The 27436-nt window shown below is 46.0% G+C and overlaps 1 protein-coding gene across 1 annotated transcript; it reads right to left on the bottom strand.

Moving 5' to 3' along the window:
• Positions 1-425: 425 nt before the first annotated feature.
• On the bottom strand, positions 426-25615 carry LOC132583302 (vomeronasal type-2 receptor 116-like). Its single transcript, XM_060254965.1, has 4 exons — positions 25328-25615; positions 3594-3821; positions 2063-2189; positions 426-1327 (listed from the first exon to the last, which is right to left on the bottom strand). The coding sequence occupies exons 1-4, from the start codon at positions 25613-25615 to the stop codon at positions 426-428; spliced, it is 1545 nt and encodes a 514-aa protein (XP_060110948.1).
• Positions 25616-27436: the final 1821 nt, after the last annotated feature.

Here is a 27436-nt window from a genome sequence, read left to right as displayed (position 1 = left end):
CCAGGGATTGTTATGCAGCTGCACCTACTATTCAATAGACAAGTAGGGGAGGAGGAGGGAAATCCCTCAGAAAGGATCAGGAGTTGCATTCCTGTGAGCTCTTGCTGAATCTGAGGCCTGAGTATATGAATATGTAACGTGCTCAAAAAACTCAGCCCTGCTTTTAAATTTAAGCTCAGTGTCTAATGTAAAGGGTGCAGTGAGACTAACAAAGCCAAATAAAAGCACAGAATATTGTAGTCAAATTTAATAAACTTATGTGCATGGGATTTAAGAGATTTTATTTGCAACTGGATCTAGAACTGGATCTTATAACAAGAAGATATTATCATTCTCTCTCAATTAAAGCCATACAACAAACAATTAAAACTGGAAACTGTAGAACTGGAATCTAGGAAAAAATCTGCATGAGAAAATCAATATGCTTAGTGTTTCCTTCTTATAAGTTGTTCTCTGTTGTTGAACTCTGGCTTCAGAACAATAATGTAGCATTTGGGGAGAAAGATGCAGCCCAACAGCCCAGCACTGGAGGCTAAGATGGAGAAGATCTCCACAGCCACCATGTATTTCCCTTTAGTGCTCGAGTAGGTTGGAACAAAGGACAGCCAAACACTGCCAAAGACCAGCATGCTGAACGTGATGAACTTGGCTTCATTGAAACTGTCAGGTAACTTCCTAGCTGAGAAAGCAACAGCAAAGCTGGCAATGGCCAGGAGGCCCATGTAGCCCAGGACACAATAAAACATGGTGGTGGAGCCCTCATTACATTCCAGTATAATTTCTTCAGCCACTGACTCTGTATCAATGTCTGGAAATGGGGGAGTGGCTATCAGCCATGCAACACAAATGCCTGCCTGAATAAGGGTACAAGAAAGGACAATGGAGGTGGCCAGCCTTTTCCCCACCCACTTCCTCATGCTGGATCCTGGCTTAGTGGCCAGGAAAGCCAGAACCACAGTAATCGTTTTAGCCAAGACGGAGGAAACAGCCACTGAGAAAATAATGCCAAAAGCAGTTTGTCGTAGGAGACAGGTCACCATTTTAGGTCGGCCAATGAATAATAAGGCACAAAGGAAGCAGAGAAGGAGCGAGATGAGAAGAGTGTAGGTGAGACTTCTGTTGTTGGCTTTGACAATGGGAGTATCATGGTGCTTTGTAAACAGTCCTAAGATGAGGAGTGTGATGAGTGAAAAAGAAAGAGTACTAAGAGCTAAGCCAATCCCCAATGGTTCTTCATAAGACAAAAAAATGACCACCTTGGGAATGCAGGCATTCTGGTTCTTATTTGGATACTGTTCACTTGGGCATGTAAAACAGTCACTCATGTCTGAAAAAGAACATTTGCCACATCAACCACATGACAATCCAATGCAATAACTGGCTTTCATAGCTTCTTTTAGCGTCATTCCTGTTATCATACATATGTGCAATGAACCTAGTTCACAAACAGCTGTATGTGAGAAGCCAGTACTACAAGTGCCTATTGGATTCCTTTTAATGTTTTTCCCTTAGAGGGTAGGTACAATAAAGTATCATGTGTTTGCAGAACATGCAGTTCTTTGTATGTCAGATTGAAACCATTGAAAACATGGTTATAGAGTGACCAAATTTAATAAATTGTGTGCAAATTTAATAATTCCTTTATTTAACAATGTGAAATTGTTTAATATGAGAGCTCAGGGCCATGGCTATTATTAGATACAAATGATTTTGTTGCTCTTTTACTGGCAAAAGTTATAGAAGCAATAATTAAAAAGCAGGGGAATAATACTAAGGTCTTTTATTTTGATTCTTTTCTAATTTTTGCTTAAGGTGATAGCTGCATGAGCAGTACTAGATGCTAGATACATAGAGAGATATTAGACCAGTAGACAGGCAGACAGATGTATACGATAGATAATTTTAGACTGAGCGAGAGTGATAGAGAGAATGCTTGATGTCACCACTCTGTCCCAAATAACTAAATGATAACGAGGAAGACATCCCCTACACACCAATTTAAATGCTAATCTTGCATGCGTGTTGCTTTGTACTGCAGCCAGCCTGTCTGATCAACTCTCACCATTCTTGTCCGATATCTTCCCTTCTGGGCATCGAATGCAATCATAGCAACAGAAGGGCTCCCCCTCCTTCCTTCTTTTGCTGTTTCCAGGATGACAGTTGCCATTACACAGAGAAAGGGGCTGGACCTAACCCATCAATCAAGAAAGAGGAGTGTCAATGTTCAGAACTTGTTTGGAATCCTTCAAGATAAGAATAATAGTGAGCTGCTATTTAGCTGGACGAATAGTTAAATTGTGGAACCTGCTGCTGCCACATGATATGGTAATGGTCATTACAGGCCTTAAACCTGTAAGGCTTAAAAAGGGAGTGTGGACAAATTCATGGAGGATAGGACTATCCATGGTTGTAGTCACAATGGCTACTAGCCACGAGCAATGCTCCCCCTAACCGAGGGCTAAAGATACTGGATGTTAACACTAGCACCAACATGTTTAAATATGTTCTAATTATCTATATTATTCAATGTTTTAATGATATAGTTAGTATTGTAAATTTCTATTGATGTGAGCCTCCCTGAGCCTGCTTCGGCAGGGAGGGCGGGATATAAATCCAATAAAATAAATAAAATAATATAGCATGTAGTGTCTTACACAAAGGATGACATGAGAGATTAACTATGTTCTATAAAGAATAATTTTGATGATAAATGTGATACCTGAGAACAACTAAATATGTATAATGCTATCCTTTGAATAGTTACTCTACTCTGTAAAATTCAATGCATTCATACTGGAGTAACTCTACATATAATTGTTCTCTTTCATTGATCTGCATGGCTCCATCCCAGACTCTTGGCTTGATTCTATAATTATCCCTGGCTGGAGTTACCAGAAAATTTCCACCCCATTAGTTTATTATCTATAGTGGGCAAATTGTATGCTAAACATTTAGAATTCCGATTAACTGACTGGATGCACCTAGGCAACATCATAGGTCCTGAACAAATTGGCTTCTCCAAAGGCAGATCTGCTATGGACCATTGCTGCACTCTGGCCTTCCTTGCTGAAAAATATATGCATACCAGGACAAAAAAATTATATGCTGCCTTCATCGACTTGAAGGGCGCATTTGATTTAATAGATAGAGCCCAACCACCTTCTTGAAGAAACTTCATTCTAATACTTTTTGCCAAGTCAAATTTTTTTCTAGTGGTGACTTGACTAGCAAAATCCCAGTGTTAAAGGGGATTAAACAAGGTTGTGTGCTGGCCTTGCATCTTTTAAATTCATTTTTAACTGACCTGGTACAATTTTTAATTGCACTGTCAGAGAGTTAAAAGTAATATGGTTGGAATACAGATGCAAGAAACTTTTACATCACTGGGGAAATTAATTTTGTATCTTTGCTGCTGAAGAAATGATCCAAAGATTATGAAAAGTTCAACTGGAGAAAATGGAAATATATAATGGAGAAAAACATATACAGTTGTCTCTTTTCACAGTGTGAAACATATCAGCTATTGTGGGAGACAACAGACCCTTCCCAATATCTCTTATTAAAACTGAACGTTCCCAAAATTCAAGTCCTACCTGGTTGAACCAGCGGTGCCACACAATGGCATCCTTATTCATGATGACTCCTTGGTCCAGAGGCGCCTGGGGATCCACCCTTCCCACTTTTGTTTGAATGACAGATTTGTTTGGGAAAGTGACACAATTGATGACATCAAATTCTGCAACTAATTCCCCATTCTCATTAAAGGAAACTTTGTCACCAACACTGTTGTTGAAGGACACACCTTTCAGAAAGTGGTGGAGCTAAACGGAAAAGTAGAGAAATAAATAGGCAATTGAATGTCCCAGATAGGCAGACACATTAAAACTGGGGTGACAAACTCATTTGTTATGAGGGCCAGATTTGACATAAATGAGACCTTTTAGGGCAGGGCCATGTGTATCATAAAATGTAATGCCAGGTAGCGGACATATAAACTTTATAAAGGGCATAGACAAACAAAGGGTTTTTTACTTAAAATAAAACATGCCTAAAATATTAGCACGCTTGCAATATTTTGTTTTACAGTCTCTGATAAATGTCACCTCTTGCTATGAATTTTTGCATCAAAAACTGAAGACAATGTCTGTGCTGTACCAGTCTTGAATATGTGCTGCTCAGGTGTGCACATCTGTAAGTTGCAAACTACTTTTGATTCATTGACATTCATTACAGACATCTCATGGTCAGTGCTTTGAGCCTAAGACCCAGAGGAATATGAAGCAGTTGGGCATTGTGAGCTTTTGTACAGAAGTTGCTTCACGTACTAGTCAAGGACATGTGAAGGCACCATGGCACAGACTGAGGGTTATGTGCGTGCCTACAAAACTATAATTTCCCCCAGAAAAATGACTATAGCTAAAAAAATACAACTTCCCCGCAAAAAACAACTACAAGAACAGAGATACGGCCATGTACTGTGGTCAGTGTCAGCCTACTATCTGGAAAGTCTAAATTCAAGACCCCCCAATCAAAGGAAAATGTGAAAGAAAAATTAAGGAAATTTGCTGGATAAACCTGGGGTGGAACACACTCTCAGCCTAATGCTGATATTCCTCTTCTAAATAGTTCACATGCTTTCCTATTGAGAAAGACTGGAGGGCATGAGTACAGTGAAAAAGAGAAGGGGAACCCAGTTACACCCATAACAAGCCCAGCAAAACTTTCTCTCTCTGTAGCAAGGCGAAAAGCTCATACCTTCACTAAAACGTTGCTAGTCTTAAAAGTACTCTTTGTAGCTCTCCTGATGGTGGGGATTGCAAAGGAAGCTCTGGCTCTTTCTTTCCTTCCCCAGGTCAGGAGGAGGGGGAGGAACCTCAGCCATTCATTAGAGGAAGAGAGGCTTGTCTCAGTAGCTCTGCAGGGTGATTAATTGAGCCTGGCAAACTTAATCACTCAGCAGAGTTATAGAGCCAAGCTCCCTCATTGGCTGAGGCTGCTCCTCCCTCCTCCTCCCTTTGGGAAAAAGGAGGGGGGAGAGGGAAGGCTGTTTTGCTGCTGTGGCTTATACGAGGAGAAACACAAAATGGCGACCGAAAAAAGCAGGCAAGGGAAAATGAAGCAGATGACAGCCAGTTGCTGGAGGGCCTGATTGGAGCCCTCTGCGGGCCTCATCCGGCCCGCAGGCCACATGTTTGACACCCCTGCATTAAAATAAAGAGCTTCCGGTTTCCTGCTAACGGAGATGGCTGCTTGTTTGAGCGCTTTTTGAGATTTTATCCTTTTATCTCTTTACTCAATATTTCTTTTTTTTTTCCTTGAATGAGATGATGGGAGGTTCTCAAGTTTAAATGTATGCTTTGGTATATTTTGATGTTTAGGCAGCAGTAAACACGAGTCCTTGGAATTTGAAAACTACCTCATGGCCTCTGGCAAGCGACCAAGAGACCTCGAAAAGCTTGGCTTATTGCCAGAGTGTAAGCAGACTAAAATAGAATTTTTTGCTTCAAAGACAGGGCTTGACAGACAAGATATGGAATACACCATTGAAAAGTCAAATTGCTTCCTTCCCCTTCTGGAACTGTCTGAATTATCAGAGGAAAAGGAGATTACCTCCTCAGATAGAAAGCAATGCTGTAGCTGGCCTGGGGCAGCTCTCGCAGGCAGAGAGGCAGCAGCTGAGCCTGCAAACTAAAAGGGAAGTTCTGATGCAAACGAGCTGTAACCAATTTGACCTAATTGCAAGAACTGTTGAGTGCATTATTTGCCTCCCAGTTGGAATAAAGAGTCTGACACAGAATATTGGGAAACGGGCCTGTAGAGTATCGGACTCAGCGCAAGCGCCGCGCGACCTGAGGGCGCACTCAGGTCGCCGTGCGCTGCGCGGGAAAAGCCCCGCCAATCCAGACCAAGGGCGGGAAGTTTAACTGGCCAGGATTGGGCTGGCCAGCGAAGGGGATGTTCCGGGATGCATGTATAAATTAGCGGACCCGGCCGCGTCTGTCTGTTCTGTAATGTACCAGCGAATAAAGAATACGCTTCCACCACGGCTCGTCTCCCAGTACATTACACTGGCGACGAGGATGGGATCTAGCTAGGTCCGGCCGCCCGAGGGGAACCAGACCTGGCCGGAGACGAGGAAGGTGGGGACCGCAGGACCGCACAGCCCGCCGCCACCATGGCGAACCCGAGTGTAACGACGGGCCATCTTGCGGAATTCAACCCGGAGCACCCCGAGAGATGGGAGACCTATACGGAACGAGTCGCGTGCTACCTGCGGGCGAACCTGATCGACGACGACGACCGAAAGAGAGACGTCCTGCTGAGCGTCTGTGGAGAAGAAACTTTCGAGATCGCACGCGGTCTCTCCGCTCCGGCGAAGCTGACCGAGAGGACCTACGGAGAGGTCGTGAGGCTCCTCACGGGCCACTTTTCGCCCCAACCGTCCATCGTCGCCCGCCGGTTCCTCTTCCACAAGAGGGACCAGAAGGCGGGGGAGACAGCGGCGGTCTACCTGGCGGCCCTTCGGCAGATCGCCGGAAACTGCAGTTTCGACAAGAGGGACGAAGCCCTGAGGGACCGATTTGTCTGGGGCCTCCGGGACGAGCGACTACAGCAGAAGCTCTTCGCAAAAGAGGAGCTCACCCTACAACAAGCCTTCAACGAGGCGACGGCGTTCGAAAGGGCCACCAAGGCGTACGGCCAGCCACGTGGGGAGGCAGTCCACCAGGGAGAAACGGAGCCGGAGGACCGAGCAGAGGAAGAAGCGTTCCAGCTCCGGCGGCCTCAAAGAGCGGACACACGGGCCCCCGCGAGACAACGAGCGACGGAGAGGGCCACCGCCACCACCGGTTCCCGGTGCGCCAGCTGCGGCGACCCCCACGAGCGGAGGGACTGCCCGTACCGAAACCTGGACTGCCGCAGCTGCGGAAAGACAGGCCACATCGCCCGGGCTTGCCGGGCCAAGAACAGCCGCCGCCAACCGTCAGCGCATCACGACTCCATGGACACACACACGACGGCATCCACCAGTCTGCAGGTATTGAGCTTGCCCCTCTTGGCCCCAGACAAGGTCAAAATGTCAGTCCTAATCGAGGGCGCCCCCTGCATCATGGAAGTAGACTCGGGGTCCTCCATCTCTATCATTTCGGAGGAAACCCTCAAGAGACTATGTCCCAGCCGCCGCCTCCAAACGAGGCCAGTGGACTTCGTACTGAGGGATTTTCAGAAGAACCCAGTACACATCGTGGGGTGGGCCCGGGTGCATGTAGAAAGAGGGGGGTTTAAGGGGCCCCTAGACATCCTAGTGGTCAAGCGCCAACTGACCACACTCCTCGGGTTGGCTTGGTTCAAACCACTGGGGATCCAGCTGGTGGGGGTGGACCACGTGCAGACCAGCCATTTCGACGGGGTCTGCCGGGAGTTCCCAGAGGTTTTCGACGGGTCCCTGGGGAGCTACAAGGGCCCGCCCATCACCCTACCGATCGACCCTATGGTCAGGCCCATAAGGCTCAAAGCGAGGCGCGTTCCGTTCGCCCTCAAACAAAAAATAGAGGCAGAGCTGGACCGCCTCACAGCCCAGGGCGTCCTAGAACCGGTAACGTATGCAGAATGGGAGACCCCCATAGTAACGCCGGTCAAGCCCAACGGGGAAGTAAGGATCTGCACTGACTACAAGTGCACGATAAATAAGGCACTGCAAGACAACCCCTATCCAGTCCCGGTAGTCAGCCATGTCCTGGCAGCACTAGCCGGGGCGAGGGTTTTTGGGAAGCTGGACTTAGCACAAGCATACCAGCAACTGCCGGTCGACGCTAAGACAGCGGAGGCACAGATGATAGTGACCCACAGGGGTGCGTTCAGGGTTAAACGGCTGCAGTTCGGGGTTAGCGTAGCTCCGGGGATATTCCAGAGCATAATGGACTCTCTTCTCAAAGGGATCCCCGGAGTTCAACCCTTCTTTGACGACGTTTTAATCGCCGCCCCCACCGAGGGAGAATTCGGCTGCCGCCTGCGAGAGGTCCTCAGACGGTTCCAAGCGGCGGGGCTGAAAGTCAAAAAGGAGAAATGTTTGTTGGGAGTTCCGCGGGTGGAGTTCCTGGGGTTCGCCGTGGACGCGGCTGGAATTCACCCAACGGCAGACAAGACCAGGGCCATAGTTCAAGCCCCTGCCCCCAAATGCAAAGCAGAACTACAGAGTTTTTTAGGTTTATTGAACTTTTACCACGCATTCTTGCCCCACAAGGCCGCCGTGGCGGAGCCGTTACACCGTTTGTTAGATAAACAAGCCCCGTGGGTCTGGGGTAAACACCAAGCAGCGGCGTTCCAGGCGGTGAAAGACCTCCTGGTCTCTAACGCGGTACTTCATCACTACGATGAAAACTTACCCCTGATCCTGGCTTGCGACGCCTCTCCCTACGGAGTGGGAGCGGTCTTAGGGCACCAACTCCCGGGCGGGGGAGAGGTGCCAATCGCTTACTACTCCAGGACTCTGTCCCCGGCAGAGAGGAACTACGCCCAGATCGATAAGGAGGCCCTGGCGATCGTGGCGGGGGTGCATAAGTTCAACGACTACCTCTACGGTAGGCGCTTCACCATCGCTACTGACCACAAGCCGCTCCTCGGCCTCCTAGCCCCCGATCGTCAGACCCCCCAAATTCTGTCTCAAAGGGTTTTAAGGTGGAACCTGTTCCTGAATTCTTACACGTATACGCTGATACACCGCCCCGGTAAAGCAATGGGTCACGCAGACGCCCTCAGCCGCCTCCCGCTACCCGCGACGGACCCAGATCCCGCCCCGGCACACGGAGTGATGCTCATAGAGTCGCTCCCCGAGCGCCCCCTGCACGCGAGCGAGGTGGCTCGGGCGACCGGGAGAGACCGCGTCCTCGCACGGGTCAGGGACTGGGTGGGAAGGGGGTGGCCCTCGGGCAAAGCGGAAGAAGCCTTCCGGCCGTTCGCGTCCAGGAAGGACGAGCTATCGACACACAAGGGGTGCATACTCTGGGGTAGCAGGGTGGTGGTCCCCCCCCCCTTGCGCAGGCAGGTATTGGAGGATCTCCACGAGACCCACCCGGGCATCGTGAGAATGAAAGCCCTGGCATGGAGCTACGTGTGGTGGCCAGGCATGGATGAGGAAATAGAAGGGTGGGTAAGAAGGTGCCAACCATGCCAGGAGTCCAGACCCAACCCGCCGTCCGCCCCGACCCACAGGTGGGAATCGAACGGGCGGCCATGGTCCCGCCTCCATGTGGATTTCGCGGGGCCGCATCAGGGCCAGATCTTCTTTATACTGGTGGACGCATACACGAAATGGTTGGAGGTAATCCCGGTGGCCTCGACCTCCACCGCAGCAGCAGTCAGGGCGCTCAGAAGGGTCCTCTGCACACACGGGATCCCCGACACACTAGTAACGGACAATGGCACGGCATTCACCTCCCGGGAATTCCGGGAGTTCACCGACAGGTACCTTATAAGGCACATAAGGTCCGCCCCATTCCATCCAGCCACCAACGGCCAGGCGGAGAGGATGGTGCGGACCACCAAGGAAGCCCTGGGCCGTATAGTACAAGGGGAATGGGACTACCGCCTCTCAGCCTTCCTGTTCCACAACAGGATCACCCCAAACCCCATAACCGGTTTCAGCCCCGCAGAACTGCTCATGGGGAGGAAACTGACCACTCGTTTAGATAGGCTACATCCGGACAGGGCGCCAGAGGTCCGCGGGACCCCCGAGGTCAGGGAGGCAGTGAGAGGGTTCTTCCCGGGCGATCCAGTGTATGCGAAAAACTTTTCAAGCGGCCCCGAGTGGTTAGCGGGAAGGGTTTTGAGGGTGACAGGCTCCCGGTCCTACGAGGTAACCACCGCCGGAGGCCAGGTGCTGAGACGGCACATCGACCAGCTGCGCCGCCGCACCCCACCCGAGGAGTCAGCAGAGGGAGAAAGCAGGGAACCGCCGGTCACGGTACCGCCAGAAGAGGCGCCGCCAATACAGGAGCTACCAACGTATGATGCCCCCGGAGCCGCGGAACCAGAACCGGAGCCAGTACCCGACGCGGGCGGGCAACAGCCAGAAACGGCGCCTCCCACATCAGGATCGGGCCCCCCACCGACGGCAACCCCGAGGAGATCAACACGGGAGCGCCGGACACCAGGGTACCTAAAGGACTATGTCGTTTAAACTAGGAGGGGAGGAGTGTAGAGTATCGGACTCAGCGCAAGCGCCGCGCGACCTGAGGGCGCACTCAGGTCGCCGTGCGCTGCGCGGGAAAAGCCCCGCCAATCCAGACCAAGGGCGGGAAGTTTAACTGGCCAGGATTGGGCTGGCCAGCGAAGGGGATGTTCCGGGATGCATGTATAAATTAGCGGACCCGGCCGCGTCTGTCTGTTCTGTAATGTACCAGCGAATAAAGAATACGCTTCCACCACGGCTTGTCTCCCAGTACATTACAGGGCCACTTTATTTAATTAACACAACTAACACGGCAAGGGCAACCAGCAGTAGGACAAGCCCTGGGGTCTTCCTCAAACCCTGCCCAGTCCCACAAAGGGTGAGTCATCCTGCCCCCAGCATGAGCCATAAGATTATGGCTAATGCCGGGCCGGCCAGGCCAAAGGCCTCCCCTAAACCTCCGCCCTGATACCCAGAAGGAGGCGAATTTAGGAGGAGTCATGACTACGATCCGCATTACACAGCACTGAGCTGGAGCGCGTCGACCTAGCAACTGTGATCCACGCAACGGTCACTTCGAGGTTAGACTACTGCAATGCCCTCTACATGGGGCTGCCCTTGTACCGAACACGGAGACTCCAGGTAGTCCAGAACGCGGCGGCCAGGCTGTTGGAGGGACTACCACGGTGGGAGCCTGCACGGCCTGGGCTGCGCAATCTGCACTGGCTGCCGGTTGTCTACCGTGTTCGCTATAAGGTGCTGGTTATTACCTTTAAAGCCCTATATGGCCGAGGACCTGCCTACCTAAAGGACCGCCTCTCCCCATATGTACCCCGGAGAGCACTGAGGTCTGGTTCCCAGAATTTATTAACAATCCCTGGGCCAAGAGAAGACAGGTTGAAGGCCACTAGGGAGCAGGCCTTCTCGGTGATAGCCCCTCGTTGGTGGAATGACCTTCCAGAGATGGTGCGAGCCCTGCGGGACCTGAACCAATTCCGCAGGGCTTGCAAAACATTTCTTTTTCAGCTGGCATTTGAGACATCTTGTGGTATTTGAGACAGAACCTGACTAACGAACGGACATTCAGCCATCTTATATACATCAGGACTATATCATTTTAGCACCTATTTTATATGTTTTTATGTATTTTAAATAACTTATTTGTAATTAATGCTTAAACTGCTATGTTTTATGTGAATCATGGGACTCCCATGTCTGTTATATTGTTTAATGTGAATCATGGAACTCCCATGTCTGTTAGCCGCCCTGAGCCCGCCTAGCGGGGAGGGCGGGATATAAAAATAAAATATTATTATTATTATTATTATTAAAGCCCATCTGCTGCTCCTGCGTATCGACTGCACTAACAGGTGCAGATGCCTGGGTGCTCACCTGCAAGGTACAAACCCCTTGCTCCTTCTGCCAAGTGACCAAACTAAAATCCCCCCACCTAACTTCCACACCACTGTCAGCAGTACAAGGTAGGCAAAAAACCACCCCACCTCAGGCCAATCAGGTGAGATGAAAAATTCCTACCTGGCCCCTAATAAGATGACCGGTCAAACCTTTACTACACAGGGTGGGTGGGTGGGCCGAGAGCATCATCTAAAATGCGTTGGGAGGGCGGGGCCGAGGCTACAAATAGCCCCAACGCTCCGCCCACCCGCAACCCCCAGATGGGCAGGAAGCTCTCTCACAGCCTCCCATCCTTCCAGGGAGGCAAAGAGCGTCCCCGCGGCGTGCAGCTGCTTTGCGGCGTGGCCTGAGCGGGGCCGAATTGCCTCCCCAGTTGAAATAAAGAGGCTGACACAGAATATTGGGAAATGGGAAGTTTATTTAATTAACACAACTAACACGGCAAGGGCAACCTGCAGTAGGACAAGCCCTGGGGTCTTCCTCAAACCCCGCCAAGTCCCACAAAGGGCGAGTCACCCTGCCCCCAGCACGAGCCATAAGATTATGGCTAATGCCGGGCCGGCCGGGCCAAAACCCTCCCCTAAACTTCTGCCCCGATACCCAGAAGGAGGCGAATTTAGGAGGAGGCATGACTACGATCCGCATTATACAGCATTGAGCCGTAAAGCCCATCTGCCGCTCCTGCATATCGACTACACTAACAGGTGCAGATGCCTGGGTGCTCACCTGCAAGGTACAAACTTCTTGCTCCTTCTGCCACGGCCAATGCCAAGCCTCTGCTTAGGCATTCGCGCCCCACCGAGCTGCCTAGGCAACCTGAAGCCCTTGCCAAATGTTGTGGAAGAAGGCCCGATCACCCCCATCGGCAGATGAATCACATCTGGCCGGTACTGCTCCCCCATGTCCCCCCTAATTCCAGGATGAAGAAGGAAGATACCCAGACCATCTGCCAAGGACACCGCAGGGCCAGATTCGCTTTTCATCTGGCCCACTCGACCCAATCCAGGTCCCAAGCAGCCAGCCAGACCTTCCGATAGGATGGCAGGCCAGATTAGTCGAACTCCAGTCCACCCCCGCACGATGGCCCAGATCTCCATCACCGCCTGTAATGAAAGGGGGGGGCCTTCCCCTACACAGCCGCAATCATTCCCACCAAGGTGAATGATGAAGAAGGAAGGTACCCAGACCATCCGCCAAGGCCACCGCAGGGCTAGATTAGCCTTTTATCTGGCCCTCTCGACCGAAGCCGGTTCCCAAGCAGCCAGCCGGACTCTTCACGATAGAATGGCGGACAAGATTAGTCGGACTCCAGGCCACCCCTGCACGATGGCCCGGAGCTCCGCTACCGCCTGCAATGAAAGGGCCTTCCTATACACAGCCCCAATCATTCCCACCAAGGTGAATGACAACAATGAGACGGGGAACTGGCTCTACTGGAAAAAACAATGGCAGGAGCCCTAGCCACCATAGCCCCCGGCGCCCCTGCCATTCCACCACAGCCCACTCACTCAGCCCCAAGGGTGCCGACTGGTGATCTCCATGCATAGTGGACCACCTATAATATCATACTGTGCCCGCAGACGAGTACGCAGCCTCCCTTGGCGAGACCCAGCACCTTTGGATGTTTGGACCTTGATAGCCCACTGGTGTAGCAGTGGACGCGGCCCCAATTCAAAAGAATGGTTGCCGAACTTGAACCCAGTCCATCCCCGCTTATCAAGGGCCAAAGCCATAACTGCCCAAAATTGATACTTAGTGAGGGGGGGCCTCCTTGTGGCCCCACAGGGGTCCGTGGACACTCCCCCTTACTGCCACGTAGCGCTGAACGCTTGCACCGGCAAAAACCAGCCACTGCTCAGGGACCGATTGCGATACAAGTGCCACTACACCACTGATCCGTTTGGATCATCATACATGCAGCCCTACGCTCCCATAAATTTGATGTCGCGATGCTGCAACGCTCTATCCGACTGATCGTTCCGTGACAGCCAAATCTGTTCCTACCTGAAGGGTGCCAAAAAAGGAGTCAGTGCGTCTGCATGAAATAGTGCCATCTCCTAGTCAGAGCCGCACACCTCAGGCAAAACACGGCCAACCCCCTAAGTATGGACAGTGAGATGGTTTGCCGTGCGTCCTCCAGCGCACCCCGCTCACGCGACCGACCTTCCAGCATCTTAGAACTCTAAATCCCCAACTGCAGCTGAAAAGCCAAGTGCCTTGCTACAGAAGCTAAGGCAGCCAACTGCACATGAATAGGCTTAATCCTTAGGCCCCCTATCTCTCAGATGCACACAGAACAGCATCCATGCAACTGCAGAATGGGCCGGCTATCCCCAAAGCAGCATATGTCCACATATACTAAATTGTCGAGCGACACGCTCATACACTTTCTGTGTGCTCGGGGACAAAGCTAACATAATTGCCCTGCCGCTACAGCCTACCAAGCTGCAACAAGTCCAAGAGCATTTGTTCCAGCAGAAAGTCTGCCTCCGAGGCCAGCAGATGAAACGCTCATCCGTCGTCTAGATAGGACGTCCAACACCGTGTTACAAACACGAGGTATGCGCTTATCCAAAAACAACACATTTAATTGAAGGCACCGTAGAGTAAAAGCCTTACCACGTTCATTACTGTCATGGACTTAGATATCAATGAGTTAACAACGTGCACCACCGGCCGTTATCACACCAAAGTGTGTGACTTATTAGCCAGCTGCTCGCCCCAGATCCCTACTGCCACAACAATAGGAAAAAATTCAATATTGTTGGGTTCCTACAAAGTCCACTGACCTGCTAATGCCGGTGCCACCGACCAGCACACCGGAGCCCCTGGAAAAGAACCCCAAAACCAGACGACCCGGCCGATTCTGAGGGTATCAGAAGGACAGCCTCCACTTTCATGTCCTCGCTCCAAACAAAACAGCATCAAACAACTCCAAGAAGGTGTCCCATACCTCCAATCACTGCACAAACCAGCCATTAAAGCGCACAATGATGGGGGAACCGGAGGGACTGCATGGCGTCACAAAGATGCCACAGACATGCTCTCCCTGGAGCCACCGCTCTACAGGCAAAATTGAGCTCCCGGCAAACTTATGAAACTCCAGCTGCACACCATGTGCTTAGGTTTACTGGCTGCGAGCCGCTCCCTAAGTTGTCGAGCCCACCTCCGGGACTCGCGAGGCCTGCTAAACCGTGTCCTGTTCAATCCCCAAATGTCAAGCATGTACCAGACCCTCAGTCTTGTCGTATGCTAAAGGAACATGCCTTTACAAGATAAGAACTGAATCTCTCAAAGGCTGTGCAGGAAACCGAGCACCCCCTGGGTAGGGCTCTATCCATGTAATATTTTCCTAAACCAAAACCCTGACAACTCAAAGTCTTAAGGGTGTACTAATAACAGGTGAAACGCCAACTTACTGTCGCATTTTGCCATTTCTGCACCCAGCTTGAGCACCCGCACCACTTTAACCGCTTGGTCAAAGGAAGTGAACCTAACTGAATACAGGTGGTCAAGAATTCCATCCTTCACAAATCCTCCGCCAGGATAAGACGATGATGCACAAGCCTATATTCACCAGCTGCCTACCTGGGCGCCTACCAAAGGGGAAACCCATAAACATAGAACTGGGAGGGGGACCGATGACCCGCCCCTCCAGACCTCTTTTACTATCTTTGCCCGAATGACCTGTTCGAGCCCAACAATAGACGGAAGGCTGGGAACCCTTCAAGGTGCCCAAAGCCCTTGAAAAGGTATCCTGAACCCCGGGGTGAACCCCTCCTCATAATCAGGCCCTAGCCATCTCCTTGGGGTAACCCTCCAGGAAACGCTCAAGCACACTCAGGTAGATGGGACTGGAACCCACTTTTAGGCATCTGCAGATTGCCCCAGCCCCCGGGGCACTATGCCCTCCCTTTTTGACTATGTTTTGCTGCATGCCGAAAATGTGTGGGGGCCGCCGCGTAACGGGCATTCATGCCTGAATTTACAAGCTTTTCGGTAGAAAACCCCCTGTAAAGAGAACTGCCCCACAGCAACCGGGGCTGAACCGACCCGCTCGCTGATGAGCGGGTAACTGAGACAGCCGCTTTACTGCGTGCCAGGTACCACTGTCAGCCCTATCCGCCAAATTGGGTTGCTGGCGCTATCAGCTGTAACCATAGTTGTATAATTGATTTGGACCGCAGATAAAGCTAAATTTATCGCTACCCTCCTACGAAACGTTTCATCCTATTGTACCGTGCCGTCAAAGTTTTGAATTATCCCTATGTATCATCAGCTTACACTTCCAAGCCCGGAACGGTTAGGGAAAAAGAAGCGGAAACCAGGCGGACGGCCAGCAAGTAACGCTGTCACCAATCTCAAACAAACCGCCAGCCTGGCACTGGCACCCTTTGCCTGGGTGGACAAGAGACCGCAGCCACCCTCCCTAGCGCTCCCCAGACTAACCGTTCCAGAAGTACCAAACAGAAGAGGTTTGCCACTGCCTACCTCTTCATAGTGACCTTGGTTTTCCTTGGAGGTCTCTCATCCAAGTACTAACCATGGCCAGCCCTGCCTAGTACCAAGACCCGACGAGATCAGAGTAGCCTTTGCCATACAGGTCAGCACATCCAGAACTTCGTCGCAGCTGGGGAGACCCAGCCCTTCCTAATGCATTTCCCCAACCAGCCAAATGACCTCGGAGATTTCAGCCCCCTCCTCCGATAAACCTTTTCACCGAGATACCTACCTCTTAAAGGAGGGAGGTGGGGGGGTAAACCCTTTCCAACAAGCCACCGTACACACCGCTGTAGCTACATGTATATGGTGCGAGGGGGAGGATGAGCAGCTTAAACCCTTCCTGGCCCCCATAAACAAAGGACTGTCCCATAAAGGATCCTTCCCGCTCCCACAGAGGCCCCCGGCCCTCAGGCAGCAACGCTGCTCCCTCTTCTTGTCAGTGGGGCTCGGCGCTGAAATCCCGCTTCACAGTCTGCCGCGGCACGCCAACCTGACCCAACGAGGCCCTCCTTTGCTCTCGGCTTCGGACCCTGGATGAAGCCTCCGTCCTGGCTGAGAGCAGCATCTAAACTGCGTTGGGAGGGCAGGGCCGAGGCTACAAATAGCCCCGACGCTCCGCCCACAACCCCCAGATGGGCGGGAAGCTCTCTCACAGCCTCCCATCCTTCCAGGGAGGCAAAGAGCGGCCCCGCGGCGCGCAGCCGCTTTGTGGCGCGGCTTGAGCGGGGCCGAATAAGGGCACTGAAGGAATTAAAACTCAACTTAAATCTCTCACGGCAGCCATTGCAGGGCTGACCTCCACTGTTAATAAATATCAATAATTCTCTGTTAGAGCATCAACAACTCAAAATACCTTCAATCAATAGAGGGTTGGGGAAGCTAAATTTCAGACTGGAAGCATCCAAGGGACTGTAGGAAAATATGACAATTGTGAGAACCAACAGCCCCTGAATCTCCAGCCATATAGTATCTGTATGACTATTTACATGGTATTGTTGCCAATTTGGGAGAATAAATTCCAGGCCAAGAGATGTCTCAGTGAACTACTTGGGATCAATCCATCTGCAATTGATTTAATAGCAATTGAGCTTCTTAGCATTGGAATCAGGTAAAGAAAGTCTTACTCTCATTCTCTTCCTCCAAACGCTCCTCATTGCTTCATAGGCAAAAATCAAGACTGAATCTAAGAGGTGTTTTTACAGTATGGGTTTTTAAAGATATTATAGTGCAAGAACTTTACCCCATGAGGGTAAACTGCCAAACAAGCAGAGACAACAATGAAAAAACCTCTGCTCCCCCACACAAAGACTTGATTAATTGGACAGAGCCTGCAGCAATCTCAAAGCTGAACTTTCCTCATCTGAATTTTAAAAGGGACCATATGCAACAACATTCTGCCAACCTAACAAACAATTACTTAGAAAACTCTATAGAGACTGAACTTTTCCACACCTTTGGAAACCTACCAAGATGAACAGCAAGCAATCATTGAAAGGATGGACTATATGAAACAAAATTACAGGCATCTAAAAAATCCAAGATAGCTACCTGCTGTTGGACTTCTGTGGAGGAATTGCCCATGGAAGTGGCCTTCTCCAATTTAGAGAAGTACAAAACAGTGGATCCTGATGCCTGTGAGCTACCACAACAGGACAAGAATTCAATCAACAACCCAAACACTAAGAGGGCACCCAAAATGGCTCTATGACTCAAACGGAGACTTGGAGAAAATCAATAAGGACACTTGACAATTAAATGTTTTAGCTTGGAATGCTGGAGGGTGGGGGAACAAACTTTATGACTCTGACTTCTTAACTTTCCTATGCAATTTTGACATTAAAATAAAGGGGGGGATTTGTTTGTGCTCAAAATGCATGGAAATAATAAGGCTATAGCTGATTTCTGTGCCACTGGCAGCATCCTATGCTTTCTTACCACTTAGTGTTATACTTTCCCTTCTTCTTTCAGTCAAAATTCTTATTCTGTGAAGCATGGGAGAGAAACTCTGATCATATTTCAGTGTTGCTCCTGAGTTTAATAAGATTTGCATGGCACTGGGTTGGATCCAGTTATAATTTCTGCTGGTGAAAAAGAGAATAAGGGTCTCCTTTGACCACTCAAAAATATTGTGCTGGGGTTCATAGAACCTTTATAAATCAAAGCTATGTAGAGCAGGGGCTATTGTAAGAAGAACTGAGTGACAAAGAGCAAAATAGTTTGCTGGATCCAACTCAACACTGTCCACAAGAAAGATATGAAGATATAAAAAGTTTCAATGCATTGTCATTCTTAGATCGCTTTAGGTTTCTATGAAGATTAGCACCATTCTAAGAGAAACTCTCTTGATTCACCTTTACCCAGTTTCCTCACTGAAATCTGAACATCTGATTCTTTTCCTCCCTGGGGAAATCTGTTTCAAATCAGTTCCCTTTTGATTAAAACAGAACTGCCAAGATATGAAGTGCAGGAAGGGAGGTTCTGAAAAATTCATAATCTCGTCTGTAGATGCTCCTATGTAACGATCTCTTCCCAAAGCCTCCTCCTGCTTCTTATAGCATCATCCTATGGTGTTCAGGAAGGTGAGAAAACCATAACTCCACCACATTTTGACACCTGGACATAAGAACTACTGGAACTGGTAGTGAAGGGAAGCAATAGCAAACATGACCTATAATGGGAGTTGGACTGTAATTTTAGAGCATTATGAAAATGCATGTAAAACATGATGCAGATTCAAGAAGAAAAAGATTTAGAAGGACTACAAATAAAAGGATTTACCTATAAATACAGAGCATTTGCAGATGATATAATGTTTATAAATGAAAATCCTTTACAAGTTACACCTTTGTTGTTAATGAGAATACAAGAGTTTGGGGAGTTGGCGGGACTTTATATAAACAAAGAAAAATCAAAAATCTTATGTAAGAATATGCAGAAAAATAGACAACAAGAACTACAAAGACTAACGGGTTGTGAAGTTACCTCTAAGGTAAAATACCTAGGGGTAGAGATAACAATGAAAAATATTGATTTGTTTAAGAACAATTATGAAAAGCTATGGCGTAAAATAGAAGAAGATATGCTAAAGTGGAACAAGCTCAATTTGTCACTGTTGGGTAGAATAGCTGCAGTAAAAATGAATATTTTACCAAGGATTATGTATCTGTTTCAAACCATCCCCATTGTGAAAGATGCTAAGCAATTTGATAAATGGCGAAGAAAAATTTCGGAATTCGTGTGGGCCGGGAGGAAACCTAGAATTAAAATGAAAGTCCTGATAGATGCGAAAGAGAGAGGTGGATTCCAATTACCAGATTTGAAACTGTATCATGAAGCAATTTGTTTAGTATGGTTAAAAGAATGGATAACGTTATTAAATAAAAAACTTCTAATGTTAGAAGGCCATGGAAAAAAATTCGGCTGGCATGCATATTTGTACTATGAAAAAAAGAAGATGGACGGTCTTTTCTCTCACCATTATATAAGGAGTAGCTTATTAAATGTGTGGATAAAGTACAAGAAATATGGTGATGAGAGGAGACCTTTATGGATAGTGCCGGCTGAAGTGATAAAGTTAACGGCCAAAACAGTCAAGGAAAAACAACTATCATACAACCAGTTACTAAAAATACAAAGCGGGAAAATAGAATTGAAAACTGCAGAAGAACTAAACTATAAATATGATTGGTTTCAAATGCAACAAATAAAAAGTTTGATGGAGAATGATATCAAAGCTGAAGGAATAAGGAAAGAACAAACAGAAATGGAAAGAGTTCTGCTTGGAGATAATGAGAAATTAATTTCAAAAGTGTACAAATTACTTTTACAATGGGCTACAGAAGATGAAGTAGTGAAATCTCAAATGATAAAATGGGCAATTAATGTAAATAAAGAAATAAAGATGGAATCTTGGGAATATCTGTGGAAAAATTCCATGAAACTCGCAACATGTCATAGTATTAAAGAGAACTGTTTTAAGATGATGTATAGATGGTATATGACTCCAAAAAATTTAGCAAAGATGAACAATAAGATGCCAGATAGGTGCTGGAAATGTAAAAAGCATGAAGGTTCTTTCTACCATATGTGGTGGACTTGTGAAAGAGCTAAAATGTTTTGGCAAATGATTCAACAAGAGATATCTAAGATCCTGGGATATGAATTCAATAAAGAGGCAGAGACTTTTCTGCTGGGATTACAAATGGAAAAATTTCCAAAAGAAGATAGAACATTAATATGGTACTTGCTCTCAGCTGCTAGGACATTGTATGCGCAGTTGTGGAAGCAAGAAAAAATACCAGAAAAATGGGACTGGATTATGAAAGTTATGTCATGGAGTGAAATGGACAAATTAACAAGAAAATTAAGAGACTGTGATTTAGAACTTTTTAACCAAGAGTGGAAGAAATTCAGAAGATATGTAGAGAAAGAGTGGAAAATAAAAGGACATTGGACAATTTTTGAGGATTAAGATTTTTAAGATAACAATATAACTCTTGAAGGGGGTTCTTCTTCCCTATGTTTCTTTTTTGTTTCGTTTTTTTTCTTGATAGTTAAGGGTACCTTTAATATCTGTTTTTTTAAAGAAAATAACACTGGCGGGGGTCAAGTAATTGGGGGAGGGGTGGGAGAAAGTAAGATGTGGGGTAGAATGATGGTCTTTTTCTTAATATATATTAAGCTTTTTATAAGTTGTAGTTATAGTTCTACTACCATATGTTACTAATAAAATTGTTTATTCACGGATGAAAATGCATGTAAAACTTATTTTATCTGGAATAGTTTCACTTCCCTACTTTTTCCATTTTTTCCACATTCAACTTTATTCTTCTCTCCTCCCATCTTCCTCCTGTTTTTGTCTCTAGAGAAGCTGATTTATGGAAGGAAACAGGTTCTTTGATAGAAAAAAGTAGGAGTCAAGTGAGCCTTTAAGACCAACAAAGTTTTATTCAGAACATAAGCTTTTGTGTAAATAAAATTTTGTTGGTTTTAAAGGTGGACTCGTCTCCTACTTTGTTCTACTGCTTCAGACCAACAGGGCTGTCCACTAGGTTCTTTGATAATAAACACTGAATATTATATTGTATGTTAAAGCCAATATACTTTACTGTAAAAACAAACCCTGCAAGGAATGATTTACAAAAACAGGAACAGACTACTGCCATGTAGTATAACAGAAAATTATATGTTTGGTTAAATTAAAGTGTTTGGTTCCACAATCTAGCAAGAAAGACTGCCAAGGTGGGCCAACCAATGAAGAAACTCTTGGTCTTTCCAGTGACATGCAGCCCATCCCACCTGCAGAATGGAGGAGAATACAGACAGAGGCTTAATACTTCCTCCTGCATCATGCAAATGGGAAAATAAGAAGGGTCAGTGCTATCAAAGAATCACTTGTCACTGAGAGGCAACCATTGATTCTTGGAGATCTCTCAGATGATCTATTCGGTTTGAGAGCACAACATCCATGGGGAGATTTGAGGCGCATAAGTCTACTCAACTGAAACGAATGATCGGGTAATCTATTTTTAGAAGAGAAAAATGGTGGGAAACCAATGCAGCACTGAGAAAGAGAAGGAAAGAAGGAAAAATAAGGTGCAGTGGAAAAATATATTGTGTTTATATTTGTAGATCCCCATGCAGCTCGTCTGTATTGATTTGATGAAGCTCCAGGTTCCTGCCATAGAGATTCCCTTGACCTTTCCCAAAGCCCCATTAGGACAGATCCCCTAGTTTTTGGATTCTGCCAGCCCCTCTATGCTATTTATCCAAGTGCTTAGTGTAATTCTTCCTCTCAGATGCCCAAGCTTACTCCTTGGACCATCTTTCCTTCTCTTCTCCAGCCTTTCTTCCCATGTTCTTCAGACACACACACACATCTATGTACCTGTTCCAGGGACCTGGAAAGGAAAGGTCCCCTGTGCAAGCACCAGTCGTTTCTGACTCTGGGGTGATGTTGCTTTCACAATGTTTTCATGGCAGACTTTTTACGGGGTAGTTTGCCATTGCCTTCCCCAGTCTTTTACACTTCCCCCCCAGCAAGCTGGGTACTCATTTTACCGACCTCGGAAGGATGGAAGGCTGAGTCAACCTGAGCTGGCTACCTGAACCAGCTTTCGCTGGGATAGAACTCAGGTCGTGAGCAGAGGGCTCCGATTGTAGTACTGCTGCTTTACCACTCTGCACCACGGGGCCATTTCCAGGGACCAACTGGCCTTCTAATTAGCAAAAATTTCAAAATTGTTAGTCATGACTAGTCAATTTATTTCTTGTTTTTCTTTCAATCCATCCATTTGCAGTTAATAACATTTCACTTTTTGATCTCACTTTATCAGGGGGAAAATACAATATGTATAAACAAAGGTTTAGGTCCCAGGAGGTCAGAGTTCAGGGTGCATAAGTGAATTGTCATACATGTGCCCTTCCCCTGAGACACTGGGTGACACCTTCATAGATTACCAAAAATAACACTTCAAGATTGTTGTTTTGTGCGTTTAGAATCCAAAACCATGGTTGGGCTGGTCTGTATGTGCCAAGGCCATATACACATATTCTTCTCAGGCAATATAATAGGCAAATACACAGAGAGGTAATCAGCACACTCATAAGGGAAACCTGTTCCCATAAAAACGGATATCTGGAATAAAACCATTGAAAAACCAACAGCAATAGATTAAAATCACCTATATATGAGCAGCTCTAACTGCATTAACTAACTCTCACAATACAGCATTCTTGTCATTACCTGCCAAGGTTGAAGATTCTGAAACTTCTTTGTCTTTCTTTCTCTGTTAGACAAAAACATAGCATGTAACGCATGAGCCACAACATAGACAGCATTGTAGATGCTGTAGCTGTAGCCTGTCATACTCATTTCCAAATAAGGCAGAAGAAGATTTTCCAGCCTCTCCTCTCCTGTGCAGTTACCTGTGTACTTAAATTGCCAGTGACCTATAAGATAAGAATCTGGGAGCAGACATCCAAATGCCAGTGCCCAGAAATCCTTGATGAAACCATCTTCTGTACTGTCTGAAAGTCTTCTGCTCTGAAGAAATTGTCGGAAACCTTGGATTTCATTTGAGTGAATGGCAAGTGATAATGCACCATGGAAGAATTCTATATCCCAATACGTTTGGGTAGGCTGTGATTTAATTTCCATCTGGGCAGTAAGAACCCAAACTTCTCCTCTTGGCTTTTGTAGCATATCTTTAAATATTGGCGTACTTAGCAGATGCCTGAAAAGAACCATGGACTGAGCATCTCCATATAATATCACAACATTGGCTCTGCTGTTCATGAGTGTTTTGTATACCTCTTCTGACCATTTATCAAATTCTTTGAACTGATTATCCATACCTAAATTGTAGATTGTTTTTTCAAACTCAAAACAGATGCCATTGTTGGAAAATTCAGGAACCATGTTCTCTGTGAACCATTCTAAATTCACACCAAGTCCACCAAAGAATCCTACCCATTTCCAGTTGAAATGGAGAAGCAATTGCAGAACCCCCTTGAACTGGAGAGCTTCATTTGGGACCATTTGGTATAACGACAGGATCTGTGTGATTTCTGTCATCAATGGAGCTGGCCCGTAAGAGAACTAAGAAAAAAAAATGAGTTGTGCAGACTGTAATAATTGCACAAGCACACAATGCCAAAAGGATTGAATTTTTTTGGGGACAAAAGCAGGGCCTTTTCTGGCCTCTGCTTGAATAAAAATGAACAGCCAACAAACAACAAAGGAAAGTGAAACACAACTATAGCAGAGACTTTTTTGTCCCTAAGAGACCAGGGGAAAAGAACTAAACAGTTCAGTAAGGAAACTTCACCAAATTCACAATTTACTGTGACATAACAGGAACAGAAATATTTTCAGAATGCAATAAGGAGATGTGGAGGCATGTAGGTCATCAATTGTTCTCTTTTCAGAAGAAAAGAATTGTAAAAATTGTTCCCTGACACTAAATCAAAGTTTTCTTGAGATTCTGATACTGTTTTTAAGCCTTACATTCTTACAACAAATTGTATATAATTTCCTCATATTTTTATGTGTTCATTGTTTGTTACGTACAATATTGTTCTGTGAAGACTTTTGTTGTAGATACCATATGATTGTTACATTCTGAAATCAAAAGACCTTCAGAATAAGCTCGGGGATATGGCATTTGCAAACTTAATCATTCTCCAAGAATTTGCTCATTTGCAATTCTTTCTACTCATTCTTTCAGCTCATTCTTTCTATTCTAATTGGTGTGTTCTGGTATTGTCTCAGTAGATTGGATTGTCATGTGCATTCAATTTTTTCCCCATGCTGTAGGTAAGAATTAGAGAAAAACCACTGGACGTCTTTGCACAGATTTCTGAAACCGATGAGTTGGCAAAAAGGAAAAGCTTCGGAAAATGTCTTCAAGATTGGGGTGAACCTGGTGTCACGTCACTAGGTGGAGACTCTAGATGACCACTAAGTGCCTAGATATCTCAGAAGACCAAAACAGAACAAAGCTTATAGGTCAGTGGGGCCATTCTGTGACACTTCCGATGATGGAGAATTGACATGGATGCAGAACAAAAAAACAAAACAAAACAGGCCAACAAAATTATTTCCCCTAAAATGTTACCTGAGTAGTTTTTTTAAAAATCCTTTTTGATGAGTATTTTGTGTGTGTTTGTGTTTGTGTGTGTGTGTGTAGAAGTCATGGCCATCCCTAATGGGACTTGGACATTCAGAAAGGTGGCTTACTATTGCCTGCCTCTGCATTCTGGCTCTAGCTCCCATCCAAGTACTTGGCAGGGTACGTCCTGCTCATCTTCCAAGATCTTATGAAATTGGGCTTGCCTGAGCTTTCTAGGTCAGGGCTATTTTACCAGAGTAGTGAGGGATGCAGCTCCAGTAAGGTAAGAAAAATAAAAATCTGAAAGAGAATGGAAAAGATTACATTGAAAACTAAATCGACACTATATATGATCAGGATCAAAGAACTGATACAGATCATGTTCTCCTTTCACAGATCAGTGGGCATCAAGTACAAAAAAGTTACAGTCAACAATGAAGTTACAGTTGGGTAAGGAAATGTATTGAAAAACTATTTTCTCCTTACATTTTCTGTTGTCATAAAATGCAAGATCTACCCTTCCACATGAAATACACTGTTTTCTCTCCCTGCAGCACAAAGTCACATTTGGGAAGGTAAGGAATTTATGAATGCCTTGAAATGCTCATACTCCACACACATAGCCTACCTGAGGAATCTTGTATATGCCAAAAACACTTGGAATCAAGTAGGACGATGCTGCAGCAAGTCCCTCAATTACCCCAAGTAAGTTGTCTTTGATGTTGCACTTGTAGTTGGGGGCCAGTCTGTTCCAGGGAGAAAGAAGTTGCAGTGTGGCTTGATAGGTCCACCTTGCATTCAAGTAGCTGTCGTAGATGCAGAAACCCAAGGTGACATTGGGCAAGAGCCTGGGATTTTCATTGATCTCCTTTATTGCAAAAGCCATGGCCAAAACATGCTGGTAGTTCTGAGTCATTGCACTGTGAAGACATTTGGAATACTTCTTACTATTTTATTGTGGTTTTGGAAGATTATTGCCGTTTTGTGTACTTTCCCCCATTATTTCCAATATTTTTATACCATAGTTTATGTCAGAATCCATGAGTCAACATAACAACATAAATATATTGAAGTGTAATAGAATATTGCTCTTCAGAATGTGATGCTGGAAAAGCAATAAGGTGTATATGTACAATCGGGCAGAATAAAGACATCTAAAGATAAAACTGTAAGCAAGAGAAAAGCAGAGTGAAAATATTCTTATTTGCATAACGTGCATCTCCAGAACCACTTGAGAAATACAGATGAATTGAAGTTTCTTATGTGAATTAAAATTTCAAAAATGACTGCTGTTCTTGCCAGCAGATTGTAGCTGTGGATAGCCCCATAGCTTTGCCAAGACTGGACTAAATTTATATCTTGCAATAGATATTGAATATAGGTGAAGATTTTAATCTAATGAAACCAGTTTAAAACAAGATCCAAATAGCCCTGTTTTCATATGCAGAGGAAGACCTTTGACAATCTGGACTTCTTAACCTGTTCCTGAGCTTTCTCCTTCAATGAAGTATTTGTGTGTTGGGCTGATCAGATAGCGATTTATTTATATGGATATGCTTGGTATGGCTACTGAGACTGGATGGAGAATGAGAATTAGGGAAGAAATTAAATATCTCTTACAAGAGTGCTTAATAATATTTTGAACCTTGATTGCATTCTATTTATATGTACATTTACAAACATTTGTTTCTGGAAGTTATCCTTTCTTATTTTAGATCTACGTCTGCAGGAGAATCAAACATGCCTGCTTTTGGGTTTGATTCATCTGGCCTCACTCAGGGTTCAAGTTCCTTCTGTAATTTTGATTCCCTGCATTTAACATGTTACCCTGGTGCATATATTGTAAAAGAGCACCAATTCAGGTTGTGAAGGACCTCTATTTGCACTTCAGAAGTGATTCCATTGAAGCAAAGGATATACTGTAAATTGAAACACTTTAAATTTTAAGTCAGAATAACTTTGCATAGAAATGTACATTTAAGTCTGCATAATGGAAAATCCTCCATTCATTGCTGCTGCTGAAACCATGTACTGGTTTTCTAGATAATATAATCTACACAGTATATAGTATATGAAAAAGAATAATTTCTTACACAAAAGGTTCAGCTTGTGGCCGTGGAGGTTCTCTGGTGAAGTTTTTTGGTATGGAGGTGAAGAAGCTGTGATAAAGAAGACCACCCAAGATTAGATCGCCTGGATGAAGATACTTGTGAAGTATCTCATGGGGATGCCAGATCTTGCATTTAACAGCAGGAGCCTGACATACTAGTGGAGGCAGAAGCAGTAGCAATATCAATAATAGCACCATATTTGGTGTTTGTTTCCCCACTAAACACACATCTCATTGTTGGCATGAAAACCTAAGTGATCACAACTCTCTGAGATCAGCACTCTCTATGATCCTACCATAGTTCTGAATTATATGGGGATATATTTATTCCTGATTTCAATGTATTTTTACTCACTTTCTTATGGGCTACTTGATCTCTCCAGTGAATTTAGTAAATAGAAGACTTAATTGCAGTCTTATTTGTTAGTTACAGGGTTTTGTAGTTAAAATTGGGTATTCTTAGAAGTTTTCCTGAATAACATGTTTATCTCATTTGAAGAAAAGTTTATGGGTTGGATTCAACCAGCTTTCCACTGGCAAAAGAAGTAGAAGAAGCTTTTATCTTTGTCTACTCCCTCTCCAGTCTCCGCTAAGTTATAGACTTCATTGCCTGATGAAGCCCCAGGA

The sequence above is a fragment of the Heteronotia binoei genome, chromosome 15, assembly GCF_032191835.1.
Source record: "Heteronotia binoei isolate CCM8104 ecotype False Entrance Well chromosome 15, APGP_CSIRO_Hbin_v1, whole genome shotgun sequence".
In the NCBI taxonomy this organism is placed as follows: domain Eukaryota; kingdom Metazoa; phylum Chordata; class Lepidosauria; order Squamata; family Gekkonidae; genus Heteronotia; species Heteronotia binoei.
The sequence above is the reverse complement of the archived record's forward strand: the minus strand, read 5'-3'. Positions and strand labels throughout refer to the sequence as shown.